Source organism: Cyprinodon variegatus, unplaced genomic scaffold (assembly GCF_000732505.1).
Source record: "Cyprinodon variegatus isolate N-32 unplaced genomic scaffold, C_variegatus-1.0 Scaffold328, whole genome shotgun sequence".
Lineage (NCBI taxonomy): Eukaryota > Metazoa > Chordata > Actinopteri > Cyprinodontiformes > Cyprinodontidae > Cyprinodon > Cyprinodon variegatus.
This window is the reverse complement of record NW_015150781.1, coordinates 754,973-770,470: the sequence shown is the minus strand read 5'-3', so window position 1 is coordinate 770,470 and position 15,498 is coordinate 754,973. Positions and strand designations below refer to the sequence as shown.

The window sequence follows — 15,498 nt, the reverse complement described above, 5'->3', positions numbered from 1 at the left end:
GGAACTATTCACTGACTGGATTATATTAAACTGAACTTCCAATATTCACCACTGTTTGGCGCCAAGTAGCTTTTACCAGCTGGCTTGCTTGGACTCGCAATGAATCCTGGGATACCTGAGGTTACACCTAAATCAAATGTCTGAGCTGCTTCTTCAGCATCTAGGAAAGCTCTGCAGAGCTACGCTAACCAGGCGATATTTGAGTCAAACGCGTTAATGTTAACCTCCTAAAGATCAGCCTTTAGGACCCAAACACACAGCAACCAGGCACTGAACAGGAGTCCAAGAAGCAGAAAATTCACAGACCCGCCATTCTTCTGGTCGTCTACATTCACCTCAAGAAATTTGAATATTTAGTCACACTTTGTTTTCAGTCGTTTCAAAGAAAATACATTTAATTTTATTCTGCCTCATGTCACAGTTCACTTCATGACAACCTGATAAAGTTGATGAACCATTTTCTGATGAACAGTAGAGGTGCAAGATTAAAAACATTAAGATAAACTGTAGATGATGCCTAATCCAGAGTTTTGTGATGCATTGTGCAAAACACAAACCTTTGAACTAAAGTGAAATTAAGAGAACCTAAAAAGCTAAAATGAAAGAAACCATGACCCCCTCGATCGTTTCAGCAATTCCCTAGAATAATGAGGTTTGTTTTGTTTTTAACATACATGGACCCATTTGAATTTGGTGAAATCTTATTCTTTAAGGAACATTCTTGTAGAAGCACAAGAGTACGACTTTAGAGAAATTTAATTTGGCCAGAGTTTTCATATCAACTAAAAAACAAACACTAACAGGACCTGGAACCTCCCATCCTAAAGGCCAGAGGACTGATGGCCCAGTGGTCAGAGCAGCTCTCTGCCCTCTGAGAAGGTTCCTAGTACCCAGCTCATCCCAACAGCCTCCACTTCCGTAATAATGGTAACAATAAAATTAGATCCCTGTTCAAAGCAGACTTCATTACAGTTCCATGTGATTCCATACTGGAATAAATTTGTGCAAAACATTGACTGGAAGAAGGTCTGGCTCTTACCCAACCGATATTTGCTGACCAACAAAATTAAAGAAATATCATTTAAAATAATTCATAAGTTTTACCCGTCTAATGATCATATGGTCAAAAAATAAAAAAACATTGATGTACTGTGCACTTTTTGTTCTCTGAGTGTTGAAACAGTAACCCACTTTTTTTGGCATTGCTCTTTTGTCCAAAATCTCTGGTCTGATGTTTGTAAGTTGATTGCAGAAAAAATTGAGAAAGACTTTAAGTTATTCTGGAAGGATGTCCTGTTTGGACTTTATGACCTCATCAGTACTAAGACTAGACCAAATGGAACTTTCATTATTAATCTCATTATTCTCTTGGCAAAATTCTACATTCATAAATTAAAGTTTACGCATTCCAAAATATCATTTATTGCTTTTAACAATGAGGTCAAGCAATATGTCAACACCATTAAGTATTCTCTTAATCAAAAGGCAACAAAAACTGTAAATGTGTGTAAACTATTTAATATCTTTTTCTAAATTTGTACTTTCCTTGGTAAAATGTGAGGATTTTCATTTTTGTTTTTATTTTTTGTTAAAAAAACAGCAATGTTGGATACTGCACAGTGTAATATTTTCTCAATGGAGACAAATGTTTATATTTTTGTAAAGTGTGCAATTATTGGAAAAAAAGCCTCCACTTCCTGAGCAAGACCCTTAACCCCACACTGCTCCCCAGGCGCCGCACAGTGGCAGCCCTCTGCTCCCCAAGGGGAGGGGTTAAATGCAGAGAAGGAATTTCTCCATGTGAGATGCATAAAGGGATTTACATAAATGAGTTATCAAGTTTCATTTCCTACCATTTAATCCTGGTTAAAGAGCAGATTCTGATAATGTTTTTACAGACATTGTTTAAAGCTGCAGAACAATTAAAGGATTAGAAACACAGAGGAACTAAATATTAACCCAGACTTTAACAATCTTAAGCTTGTTTAAATTATTTTGCAGCTGCATATTTCCTGCTCAGGATTGAAGCAGTTATTTTCTCTCAGCTGCTGATCCTGCTTCATGGCTCAGGTCACTCACCTGTAGGCCTGTCCTCTGGTCGGCGCACCTGGATGCCAGTGATTCTTGTAGTTCTCAAACAGAACAGCAGTGAGAGCAGCAGCGAAACGTTCCCTGCCATCAGCATCCAGACTGCCGTATCTTTTTACCAGTCGGGTTGTGAAGAAAACCGCTGCAGCTATTTCCTCTTTCATGTCTTTTACAGCCTTTAGCTTAAATACACAATTAATCCTTTTCAGTCAAATAAAAAAAGAAAAAAAAACAGATCTAAAAAAAAAAAAACCTTGTAGGATGATCCTACTTTTAAAGAAACAGAAAAATAAAATTCACAGGACAAAGAGAAAACTCAAGCAAACATATTTGCTGAGTTCTGGACATAATAAATCCCTACAGAGATGTTTTAGAGCAGCAGTGCTTTAACCTTAACCCTAAACAAACGGTTCTGTTGGTTTAATGGAAACACAACTCACCTGTGTGACATCACGGCACACCTGAAGCTGGTTGGATTGATGGCCTCCAGCAGCGTTAGAAATGAGCCTCTCTCTTTAGTGCTGAAATGTTCCAGCTCTTTTAGCCCAAATCAACATTTTCTGTTGCATTTTAAATTTTTTCCCCTTAAAGCTGCTTTTCCACTTTAATTGTAACTGTTGCTGCAAGCATGCTTAGTGTGAGGGATTGCTGAAGAGTCAATGAGTCGATGCAATCAGCTGGTTTTCCTTAGATAGAAAACTTTGAATCAATCTGACTGAATGATCTGGTGAACTGGAAAGTGACCTGAGATGACCTGATGTGAATTGGAGCTATAGAAATAAACTGAATAGAATTGAACTAACAGATTCTGCAGGGAGGGAGAATAGAGATAGAATGAAGCAGAATGATGAAAAAGTTACAGATGAGGGCCTTGCATAGAATAATTTAAAGTTTATAAGGACAGTCTTTTCTAATGGCCGGTTGTATTTATGTAGTTATCCTGAATAAAAACATGAAAGTTTTCAAATAAAAATGTATTAACCTTAAAATCAGCCTTTCTCATGTAGAAAATTAATCATCCCACTGAACCTAATAAGCAGTCAGACCAGACCGGTGGTGCTCCGTGTTTGGAGGTGGATTCCTGGCGGCTGCTCTGCTGGCCCCCCGCAGGGCCCGGCCCGGGCTCTCGCCAGGGAGCGGGGGCCCCCCCCTCAGGGGCCTCCATTCCCTCTGGTTTATTAAAGTAAGGGAGGACCTTTATGTGAGTGTTGGTGAACACAGGATTTGGCCTTGAAACTTTACTATGGATTCAATTTGATCTATTAGTGGAAAAGTCGGTCAGCAAGAAACAATCAATGGATCATTATTTAAATCTAAAACTAATACATTCACAGTAATTTAATTAATTTAGCGTTAATCAGTAAAAAAAGGAAAACAACAATTTTTCTTCGCCATCACTGAGTCTGGGAGCGGCCATTTTTGCCCAAATCTAGTAGCCCCTCCCTCCTGCCATCTTCCAGCAGTGACGTCACGGTGCGGTAAGCCTAGCGCCATTCTCCCCGCTTTCCAAGCTAAATCAATGGGAACTACTAGACACATCTGCAATCAACAACAATTATTGAAGATTTCCAGAGGACTTCACCATTGAAATTCACCAGAGCTATAGTGAAACTGACAATGCCCACGTGCATGGCAGCTGGATGCTGGAATACATCGGGTAAAAGTGAAAAAAAGAGTTATTCCACCTTTCTGATTCCTGATCCTCCACGGACGGGTTGGTCGTTGGATCGCCAACTTGAAGAGGGAGGATTTGCCATCGAACTTCTGGCCAGAGAAAAAACCCGTAATATGTAGCCAACATTTGGAAGAAGAATGTTTTCAAGATGACTTGGATAATAGCGCGTTGTGACAAACACCAGATACAGCACTGGGACTTGATCAACAGCCGATACCGCACCGTGACAATGTCACTAACCAGTAGGTGGCAGTAGTGTTCTTTGACAAACATGGATGCCTCCAGTAAAGCACATTCACATTACTCTTAACCTCTTAAAACCCACTGGGTCTTAAGTGGGAGTAAAAACTCAAAATGCATAAAATTCCACCAGTAAACGTTTTACCAGCAGGTGGAGCCATTGAGCGCCGCTCCAAGCTGACATCAAAAGTTCAAAGCCCCACAGCTCTGGAACTGTTACAGCTTGATGTAGATGTTGATATGATGTAGAACAAATATAATACAATGAAACCTGCTTTTTCTCAAGAATATCTTTATTGCTGCTGTTAAAAAAGCGACTTCAGAGAATTAAAAAAAAACTTTCAATCATATTTTAACTGATGCAGGTTGGTCTGTGTTCTAGTCATCCAATTTTAATTTATATATTAGGAAAGTAGAGGATGTTCGCTTTCAAATAATGTATTGCACATTGTCATTTGGGCTTACGGTTCATAAGTTATTTGCTTTTCCATTTGGGTATGCAGAATAGATGAGGATTACCCAAAATGAGGTGGATGTTAAGAGGTTAAATAAAAACACACTGATCATTTATTGAACAGTAATAATTTCATATTTAAATTACTTTAAGAAGTTTGAATTCTGATTATTAGCAGACTTTTCCTTTAAGAAACTATTTTTCTATCCACCATTTTCAAGTTCAAGAAAAGTCTCTGAGTTCCCTAAATCTGACTCCAAACCTCAGCAGTTATAATATAAGCGAGTGTCTGTTATTGTGAAAATCTCTGACCTAATTGAGAATATTAAGGTCTGCCTTGCTTTAGATCAGTGACTCTGCAGTGAGTCATTAGTGATCTTGAAGTAACGTTTGGTAAAGGATTTCACTGATCACCATCATCTCCACAGCCATTGCTTCTTCTGCTGCCTCATAAAGTCTCCTGATGTTGTTCTTCAACATTCTGCTGCTCAGTTTCTAAAAACTGTTCCAGTTCTGCCTGTTTTCCTTCTTACTTACAAAAAAAAAAAAAATTTAAAATATGCTATTTTGTTTTCTGAAAAAATAACAAGCATCAACATTCAGATCAGGGAATTTATTTAAAGAATGAAGATAAAAGCTGTAGTATAAACATTCATGGAGTGAAATGTTGGAATAAAGATAGCTCTGAATTTAACTGCTTTATTAATTCACTGCTGTGAATAATTCAGACATTTGAAGGAAACATTTAACCAGAAGAAGCAGATATTTCAGAACGTGCTTTACGTGTTTAATGCTTTGGTTTGCAGACTGGTGAAAAGAAATCCTCTAAACTGTGGAAAAAGTTTCAGGGGGAAAGGATTGAAATATTAATGAATCATGGAGGAAGTCACATGTAAGGAGGAAAATTACTTTTATAAATATTCTCCCATAAATCAAAAAACAGGTGAATTCATAGATGTAAAACAAGCATGATTATTATTATTATTTGCTCTATTTCCACACAGCAGGCGTTTTTATTTAGCAGACAGAAGATTTCAATTATTTACAAAGAGAAAATATCACAAAGCATCTGAAAACAAATATCTAGAGGAGAAACAAAGTGAGGCTTTAATTGTCTCTAAATACAAACTTTATTCAGATTTCTTAGTTTTTTCCTCCAGGACTTTGCAAAAGGAGGACATCTAGTGGTGAGGTTTGGAAATGCAACCATCTGTAACATTTTCTGGAAGCTGCTGCAGATTTAGAGAAAATATTCAAGTTAAACATGAAGAAACGGGATAAAATAGGTGTGATAAGGCCCATCCTCTCAGATTTAACCTCCTAATTAGATCTTCTCCTGATAGAACAGCTTCGTTCATCCAGTTTTGACAAAATGAAAAGCTTTTCTTTTCCAGCAGCAGAATACTAAAGACATTTCCCACTTATATGACGGATATCCAACACATCAACTGTGTGCAAACTGGTTCATTGCACAAGTTCAGAAATATATGTGATGGCAGCAGAAACTTTAGAGCATTTTAGTGAACCCTGAGTTCAAAGCATGCAGCAGATTAAACACAAACCCTAATAATTATTTTAAAATATGGCATCATACAGGTGAAAGTCACTGAGTCACAAAATTATTCAAAACTACATTTATTTCAGAGGCTAAACTCGATCATTAAACACAAAGCGACATCGTTTAGGTTTTTATTTGTTTATTTCTTTAAATAAGACTCAAATATTAAACAGAGAAATATTTTGTTTTGGCCACATTCTGACTAAGGAAGCATCTTGTGTTTGAACGATCAACTGAATCAGCCTGTGAATTTCATTTTATTACTAAAATATTACATTTAGTCCAATAAATAAATAAAAAAATCAAAACGGTAACTTTCAGGTATAAATATGAGGTCAAATTATTTCCCATTTTGATTCCTGGAAGATTTTGACCTCTGAGTTTATCTAAGTGAAATTAAAAGGAAACGTCTCCTCAAATAACACAATCACAATATATTGAAAATAATTCAACTTTTTTCCAATCACATTGTGCAAAGCTGCCAATAGCTACATGCTGTGAAACGGATTGTTTTATCGGGTTAAAAACTGATTATTTAGAGAGTTTTAAATCATATGAATCCATTTACTTCATTTCATGCAACAGAAACATTTTGACAGGTTCATTTTCAAACCGGCTTTTCTTTTGTAGAAAATGTGGGCATAGCCTTCTAACCGGCTGACTTACACGTTGCAGAAAAAGTGACGTTAAAGTGCACTTTTCTTTGGACAGTTCACTACTTTCTAAAGATGTTTGGTTCTGTGCATCAGCTGATAGAACGGCCACTTCTTCTACATTTATTCAGTTTCATTATGTTTTTTAAAACAACCAATCCCGATGCTCCTACATCCCTGCATCATCAACAGCAGTACATAAACAAGCAAATGACAAGAATCCCAACAACTCCCAGTAGAAATGACAAAAAGAAGTGATAGTTCAGTGTTGCAGACGGTAAACAGACGGTCTGAGAGGCTCAGTCAGGCTTTGATTCTGCAGCAACAAAAACTGGAGAACTTTTAAGAACCCCGAGGAGAAGGTGCTTCAAACGTCTAACTCACCAAACATCATCATCATCATCACTTCCTTCTCTAAGGAACCCGTAAACTCACACACGCTGTGAAACAAAAACGCAAACCTGATTTTCATAAAACGTGATTCAACAAACTGAACCAGATGTTTTTGAATTCCTCATGTGAACCAGAGTCACACCAGAATCTGGAGGCTTCGGAAGGAGAGGATTAGATTAGAAAATCTTTACTGATTAGGATGAAAAGGTCACAACTGTAAAAAAAAAAAAACACCATTTATTGAGGATAATCAATAAATGTTCTTTGTATTAAAGTATTTTTTTCAATGGGAAAATGATTTAATCTCTTGTATAATAATTTGAGAATACTTTGACTTTCATCTAATTTCCATTTCATTGAACCTAAAACAGGCAGCAGAGTTTCTATGTTAGTAGATATTAGACATAGAATCACTTTTCCTTTCACTGAAGAACATAGTTTAAAATAAAATAAAAAGTATAGGAGACATTTTGCCTCAGATTGTAATTTGACTATTTTAATTCCTGCAAACGTTTTTTTTTGGCGTTAAAATTCCCCCCCGATGGCAGCAGATCGTTGGAGCTGGAAATGTTCAAGTCTTTCTTCAGAAAGTAAACTTCAAAACATCAAAATAGCCAAATTCTTAAAAAATGAGGAATAAAGCTTCTAAGCTGTAGTTTTAAACATAACTTTACCATCATTAGACTGATGATTGAAGCTCCTCAGGTTTCACACCGAGGCCGTCTGCATGTTTCACATGAAGAACGGATCTAAGCAGCCAGATTTTAATTGTTGTAAACATTAGAAAAGTGTAGAAATCCTCCAACTAGAACAGCAGCAGCAGCAGCTGGCAAACTGGGAGCACTTTGGTCTCCAGTAGAGGACATCTTTTACATTTAGAAAATCTTTTTTTTTTTATTGGTTTAGATGGAAATGAAGGAGAAGTTTTATCTTAAATTAAAGTGCAAATTAGGAAACAGTGGATCAGGATACCTTAGATCATTTTTAAATGTTAGCTACCTCAGATTTATGAAAAACCTTTAAATAAAATAACACCTGATACTGAATCATGTTTGGTAATCCAGAATATTAATATTTAGGTGTAACAACTTTGGACCTTTACAAAAAAAATCAAATAAGTTAGTCTAAAATAAAATCTGGTCTGCTTAATGCATTCAATGAATCGCAGTTTTGGCACAAAGTAGAGCGACAGACTGAAAGCAGCTGATTCAGAGGAAGAAGGCCTGTCCAGATGTTTACAGGATCTGCTGCAGCAGGTGCTGCATGGCGGCGATGAATAAAAACAGAGAAGCACGTCTCTGGGGCAAAATGAAATAAAACAACGTCCTTAAAAGAAAGCTGCTCTGATCCGTCTGTTGGTTCTCTGAGGAGACTTTGGCTCAGAATTAGAGCTTCTAAAAATGTCCCTAAAAGGTTTTAGGGGTAAATATCCTCCCATAGACGGATTCTCTAACTTTACCTTCTGAACTTGATCATCTTTTCAGAACGAATCTGAGATGTTTTCATGTCAGTCAGGGAAGCTGATAGAAGCCAGCCTTCATTCATCTGTTAAATGAACACCTTGGCTAAAAATATTATTTTCCATTTTCCCTGTGCAGCCGCGTCACACACCATCATGATGTTTGAATAAATAAAGAAAACATTCATTTCAACAGATAAAAACAAACCTGTAATAATAAAGTTTGAATATTTCTCAGCTGTAAAGGAACCCAGTGACCTTTTTGATTCTCCATCGTTCTGAAAGCTTTAGCTGCCAGAGGAGCGTCCGCCATGATGGAGAGCAACTGAAATGGAGTGAAAGCACAGATGGAGAGTAAAAACAGGACTGGATGCGAGTGCAGGCGGACTGGCAGGTTCCTTCTTTGCTGGTGACCATAAACTCCACATAAAGTCCAGCAGACCAACATCCTCCCCCCCCCCCCGTTAAAACGGGAGCTTCTTCAGCTGCTCGAACGTGATGAAGAACTGGACTCCTGTTAAGGAAAACGCTTTGCATAGAACAGAAGCCTGCCAGGAATTAGACAAGAAATATTTCTGAGAATTCCTTCATTTTACTGGCAAATACAAAGCTGGCTTTCAAACAGTGTCATCTAGATAAACTAGATCCTTGATCACACCCATCCCCTCTGTCCAGGTTAGATCTGTTCTGGAGTCACAGCTACCATGATGCAAAAAAATAATAAAAAAATGGAATGTATTAGGAGCATATTTCCTAATTATATCATAATTAAAGCCTGACGTTTACATTATCAATTTACAATATAGCAAACTGTGCTAAAAATAAAAAAAAAGGTTTTTAACGAGAGGAATAATGGATCCTTTTCTAGATAAAGGTACGATTGTCTCTTAGAGGAGGCTAATTTCTCTGGTTTAATCATTTTTCTAAAGGTTAAATTAATCAGATGAATTTACTGTGAGCCTCTGCAGGTCTGATGGTTCCCTTTTCTGCTGCTCAGCTGAAAACAGCAAAACGCTCTGAAGATAATTTATTAAACAGGATTTATACAGGAATGAGTAACTCTAATTTCATGTTTTAATGCTCTTAGAATCAACAAGTACCCATGAATCTCGTATATATAAATCCTTGGTCATCTTTACCGTCGACAGGCTGCAGCAATGTCCCCAATTCCTCGCTTTCCAGCCATTTTTTTTTTAAATGAGCAATATCTCCATTCTCCGGCTTTTTCTCCACGTTGAGCTTCTTTTCTGAACATAAAGCTTTACGATCAATCGGAAGCAATTACAACCAAATATATCGCAATATATCTGATGATATTGTTTTACTAAACTTTTTTTTTAATAAAGCATTTTAAATGTCACAATAATCACGTTTAATAAATTTTAACGCCAATTAATGCTTTGATTTAAAAAACAATTTAATGACTTTAATGACCTGCAGAAACCGTGATAAAATAAGTTTATTTACCCTTAATTTGAGTTGGAAAATAAGATAACTGAGATGAAATGATCATTTTTACCATTAAAATAAGATAATTAGATTTAAATTTACTTGAAATAAGAGAAGGCAGTTCTTTTATTCTTATTTTAAATGTGAATTATCTTATTCCATTTGCAATATGTCTCACTAGACTGCTGAATTCAGGAAAAAAATGCGCTTAATTTAAGAAAAATATACCAACTTAGATTTACATTTTCAGTGAGGTCATATCTAAGTTTTTTTGTCAGGTTTGAACTATCATCTGTTCACGTCTATAAAATTATGTGATTTACAAAATCTAAGACTTTATTGGACTGAAGAAACAGAATAAGAAGAAAGTCTGGTTAAAATATGACCAATGGTTATCACAAGACCAACCAACTTTAGACGACTGGATGGATAAAACATTTATAAAATGGAAATAATAACCGCCTCTCAGAACAGAACAGTTCTGTTAGTGTTGGCAGATTTAGGTAGACTAAGTAAAACTTTAAATAAAACTTTAAAGATCTGATTTCGTTTTTATAGACCTAACATTTCCTCAACAATCCACTCTCCCATGACAGACATATTTTACATCTACTTTATGTTTTTGTTTCTCTTTTGTTGTCGTTTCATGTTTAACACTCTTTATCTTTCTTTATAATCTTTCTCGGGGAAGTGAGATTGTGTTTTTGTTTAGACTGAATAAAATGGCCTAATTGTCCTTATTTTAAATGTAATTAATCTTGTGATGTAGTTCAGAGGTCTTCAACGTTTTCCAGGCCAAAAATCCAAAATGATGGTGAGATGGAGCGGGGACCCCCTGATTATAGATATTATGAAATAGTGTTCTATCAAACTGGTCCTATAGTCACTCTATTACAGATGGAGTAATGTAACTAAAGTAATCCCTCGCTGGGATTATTAAAGTATTTCTGATTCCTGGTTGATGGGACAGGTGTTGTGAATGAAACGGTGTCCAGCTTGAAAGAGCTCCTGTTTGTCTCTGAATGTGAGCATTGATGACTGAAAGACATCTTCTGCCTCCATTTATCTGTTCATGTGGATTTAAAGACATTTCAATCAGTGGGAAATATTGCAGTCCCTCTGTAGACCTGCTGAAGACCTCCCATGTAGAGGACTACGTTTGGTAAATGAATCAATAAAGATAAAATAAAAAATGTGACGTACAGATGGACCTTTAGTCCTGACAGTCTCTACAGACTAAACGCTGATAACAACAGAAGGATGTTTCTCATCGTGTGTTTAAAGGATACGATGATGTTCCAGGGACCGAGTCGCAGCCAGTTTGGCCAAAATCCCTTATAAAGAGCAAAGAATCCCTCGTTCCTCCATGTCTGCATCAGACCATCCAGCGTTCCTTTATACATGGGGCTCCCGGATAAAACCCGCTGGTTCATCATACGGGTGCGGACCACGTCCACAGGGTTGGAGGCCAGCGCCCCCGCCAGCCCGCACGTGAAACTGGAACTGAGTAAAACATGGAGGAATTAATTCACTTTAAAATAAAATAAAATATCAGAGAATAGAGACGTACATGAAATGTGCTAAAATGGTGTCTCCCATCAGGCCGGAGCGAAGGAGGTGCTTTTTTGTGATGTCATAGACAGGAAGTTCAACTCCGACCACGATGGCTGCCCGCTGTGCGGTGGGGATGACACCCTGAGGAAGAAGAACAAATCTAAGAATGTATCTCAGAATGACTACACTGGTGCAGGCAATCAGTCACAGAAAGAAATTAGAATAAAATCAACCAAACTCCAACATTTTAACCCAAAATTTATTTATTTTATTTACGTCTGAAACCAGAATTTTGATCTTAGTTTTGGGCATAATAACATATTTTATCTCTAATCGCCCCTGAAAGTGAAATCCCTTCAATAAAGCAACATATTGCTGTTGAGCCGAGCCTCAGCAGCTCAGGTGTTCGATTCAGCAATGTCCTGAAGAACCGCTCTAAACAATCAGCAACCGTTACTTTAAGCTGAGGAATATTCCACATTCAGGCCACTGGTGGTCCAGTTGGAAATGATTATTCACGCTTTTATCTCCTCACTGTTTGACTATTGCAAGTCTTTTTACGTGTTTGAGCAGGAAGGAGATTTACCAGAAATCTGCTCTGAACTCACATGAACAAAAGAAAGCAGATGACACCAGTATTAGCAGCACTGGTTTCCAGTTCGGAATCCTTGTTCTTACTTTCAGAGGCCTGCCAGTAAAGTTCCTCCATACTCTGAGCTTACTGGTTCAAACATGGATAGAGCTTTAAACCCAGAGGGGCGCTTCATCTCAGGCTGTGGATGAATTCTGCTGATTCTATTAAAAAGCAACTGAAGACGCTGCTATTCAAGCAGGCTTTTAATCAGACGTTTGGTTTTTATGGCTTTGTTTCTACGTTTCCATTTGTTTTTAAAATGTTGATATAAATGTATTTTACATTGTTTTGTTGTTTTACATTTTTACTGTGAAGAACTTTTATCTGTGAAAACTGGTATACAAATAAATTTAGCTTACCTACTAGCCAAAGCTTCCTTAAAGAAGATTTGTTATGATGTATTTATTTTTTTTATTGTTGGTATAATTGCTCCTCTAAGCGGGACACACTGTCAGCTAAAGGTACATTTTAGAGTCTCTATACTCCAGTTAACGATTAATCGATTACTTAGCACTAGTTAAGATGAACATTGATTCAAAATCGGTTTATCATTTAAGAGCCATAATAGAGACGGACATTTTCATACTTCATCCTTAGACCCAGATCTTTAGTTGCTCCGTTTAACTCTATTTATCATTTAATCAGCTAACGAGCTTTTACTGTCCAGGAGGAAGAAGAGAAAGAACATTCCACGTATCGCCTGGAGGGGAAAGCACCATGTTTGACTTTATATATGGATGTTTTCAGGATGATCAGTCAGATATGTCAAAGTAAAATTTGTCGTAAAATAAGTTTTATAATGCTTTCCACAGATGCAGCATTGAGGATCTCTGCAGCTCCCCCAGAGTTACCATTATATATCTGTCTGCTGCCATAGTTCCAGCCATCAGTCTAGGTGGCTGATCACCTGATCATCATGTTTTTAGTTCAAACATATGCCTTACTGCCTCACTCTATTAGAAAACAAAACAAAAAACTTTTTTCTGACTTTAAGAATTTCTTCCTTTAAGGAAAATGATTTGTAGTTTTCCTGGATTTTCTACCAGATCAGGGATTTTCCAGATCTTGTGTTACCAATGATACCTTTTGTTTATTAATGAACTTTAATAAACCTGAAGCCTTTAAAGATCGACTGGATTTATACTGAGATTCATATTTTCATAGACTATGCTTCAGGGAACTAGATTTGGACCCAGTCCCATTTCTCTCACTTGGACTCGTTTTGGACCCTAGCCTCTGTTTGGCGTGTTCACGTATAAAGGTAGTGTGTCCCAATAATGTTGAGAGCTAGGAGGAAGTTCCCTTCAACCCTTAAAATGATCCCTTCAGACTGAGTCAGGTCGGGAGCCGACGTCCAAACGGAGCGGCTTCCCAGAACTCATTCAGTGAAAGAAAAATGCCGTCCGGCTGTTAAAATGTAAGTATCATTCTACAAATAAACACGCATTTAAAAAACAATATGTTGGGAAATATGTTTGACATAAATACAACTGAATTCCTTACTGTTGTGTTAAAACATGAATATTATAAAATCACCATTTCTAGTAATACACCAATCTACGAGGGTTTTTTGTTTTAAAGGTAAAGTAGGATGATTATGGTCAGGGTGGGGTTGGTTGGAGGTTGATTGTTCCAAACATAAAGGCAGCAGAGATGGCAGAAGTATGAGGAACTCACTCTCCACAGCCCCCTGGTGCCCTCTGTCTGATAGATGTTGATGAAGTTGGACATCATGCTGCCTTGTAACAGGCTGCCCTGCGCCTGCATTCTGATCTGAAATAAAAACAGTAGAAAAAAGAAAGTTTTTCATTTAATCAAACTCAAGTTTTATTTTTTACTGATTTATATTAATACTTCAAGTAAATCCATTGATTAAATCACTGCACAGATCTAAGGTTAATTAGCTACCAGCTGTAATAGTTGGACCAGCAGATTTCATGAGAAACTGGGAGCAGATTTTCCTTATTACCGTAATTCCCAGACTATAAGCCACTACCTTTTCCCCTCACTTCGAACTATGCAGCTTATAAGAAGGTGCAGCGTTTCTGTGGATTTTTCCTAAACCCCAGAGGGGGAAGACAAAGTTAGAAGTTAAAGAATAAAGAAGGCCTGGTTCTCCTCCCCCAGCAGCGTGTCGCAGTTATTTTGATTTCTGCCCAATATTGAAGCGTGGTCTGCGCTATGCTATTCCACGCCACAACGCCAGAGGGCCAATCAGGAACTAGCTGTGGGTCTAGATACGGCCGAGGCGGTGAGGAAGTGGTGAAAAGTTTGTGCGACAACGGAGGGACATGAGGGCCAAAAAGAGCGGGGATCCAGGTGGGAAAAGGGTCCCAGCGTTCTCACGCTCCTCGCTCTGCTAGCTGCTCCATCTTCACCAGTCGTTTTCCATAATGGCGGCCAGACAAACAAAACAAGCCGGTAAGGAACCAAACAGGAAATACTCATAGAGTAGAGCGGATGTAGATTTGACCAATCAGAGGCCTCCTGTGTGCGCTCACCTACAGTCAGGGAGAGGTGCAGCAGAGTGTCTGCGGAGGGGGCGGGGCATATCTGTGTTAACTGCGACACACACAGACCACCTGGTTTCTGAGCATAAATCAGCCTTAAGGTGCTACGAACATGTTAGCAGCAGGTATGGATGAGAACTAATGTCCCAAATTCACACATTTTGACATTTATTTGCTGCATTAAAGCTGCTGAACCAATGAAGAGCCTGGTTTCAACTCCTGCAGAGCTGAAATAAAGAGCTGATGAAGCTCCATCTTTCAGGAGAAGCTCTTACTGCTGCCAGCTAACAAGCTAATGGGAGCTAGCATTCTCCTCCTCTAGGGGCTATATGTAGAGCTCCCCCTACAGGTTTGGTGAGTCTCACTACCCGATCCGTCCTGCACAAAATAACTTCCAGGGAGGCAATACTTTGTTTTCTTATTTTTTTAATCCTTTTGTCTTTTTAAGGCAGGGTGTTCCTTTTGAATATTTTTGTATTAAATAAATGTATAAATATTGAATAATTTAAAAACAAAAACAAAAAGTACTACATTAAAAAAATACCACTTGAATAACCTTTGGAACATTACTGGTACTACTGTGAGCATGTCCAATGATGACGCCACGAAATAAAACGTATCCATTTATTCCAGAGAAGTCTTCAATATTTTCTATAGGATGTAGTTTAGCATTCTTTAATGTTTTAAGTATATAAACTATTTTCAGAACTGTTATTACATAGTTTTTAGGCGATACGGATCTTATTATTCTTTTCATGCATGCGCAGGACGGATCGCCCTTCCAGGACGGATCGTGCTTCCAGGACGGATCGTGCTTCCAGGACGGATCGT

General features: G+C 37.7%; 2 protein-coding genes across 2 annotated transcripts in view; both read right to left on the bottom strand.

Moving 5' to 3' along the window:
• The window catches only part of LOC107091194 (maternal B9.15 protein-like), a 6,274-nt gene extending 3,632 nt beyond the window's left edge, over positions 1-2,642 (bottom strand). Inside the window, exons 1-2 of the mRNA XM_015384985.1 lie at positions 2,529-2,642; positions 2,080-2,270 (exon numbers count right to left, since the gene is read on the bottom strand). Coding sequence (XP_015240471.1) covers positions 2,080-2,252 — 173 coding nt within the window. The 5' untranslated portion in view covers positions 2,253-2,270; positions 2,529-2,642. The remainder of the gene's footprint in view (positions 1-2,079; positions 2,271-2,528) is intronic.
• Positions 2,643-5,088: 2,446 nt separating this feature from the next.
• The window catches only part of slc25a14 (solute carrier family 25 (mitochondrial carrier, brain), member 14), an 18,586-nt gene continuing 8,176 nt past the window's right edge, over positions 5,089-15,498 (bottom strand). The window contains exons 4-7 of the mRNA XM_015384986.1: positions 13,835-13,930; positions 11,540-11,664; positions 11,259-11,472; positions 5,089-9,026 (exon numbers count right to left, since the gene is read on the bottom strand). Coding sequence (XP_015240472.1) covers positions 8,985-9,026; positions 11,259-11,472; positions 11,540-11,664; positions 13,835-13,930 — 477 coding nt within the window. The 3' untranslated portion in view covers positions 5,089-8,984. The remainder of the gene's footprint in view (positions 9,027-11,258; positions 11,473-11,539; positions 11,665-13,834; positions 13,931-15,498) is intronic.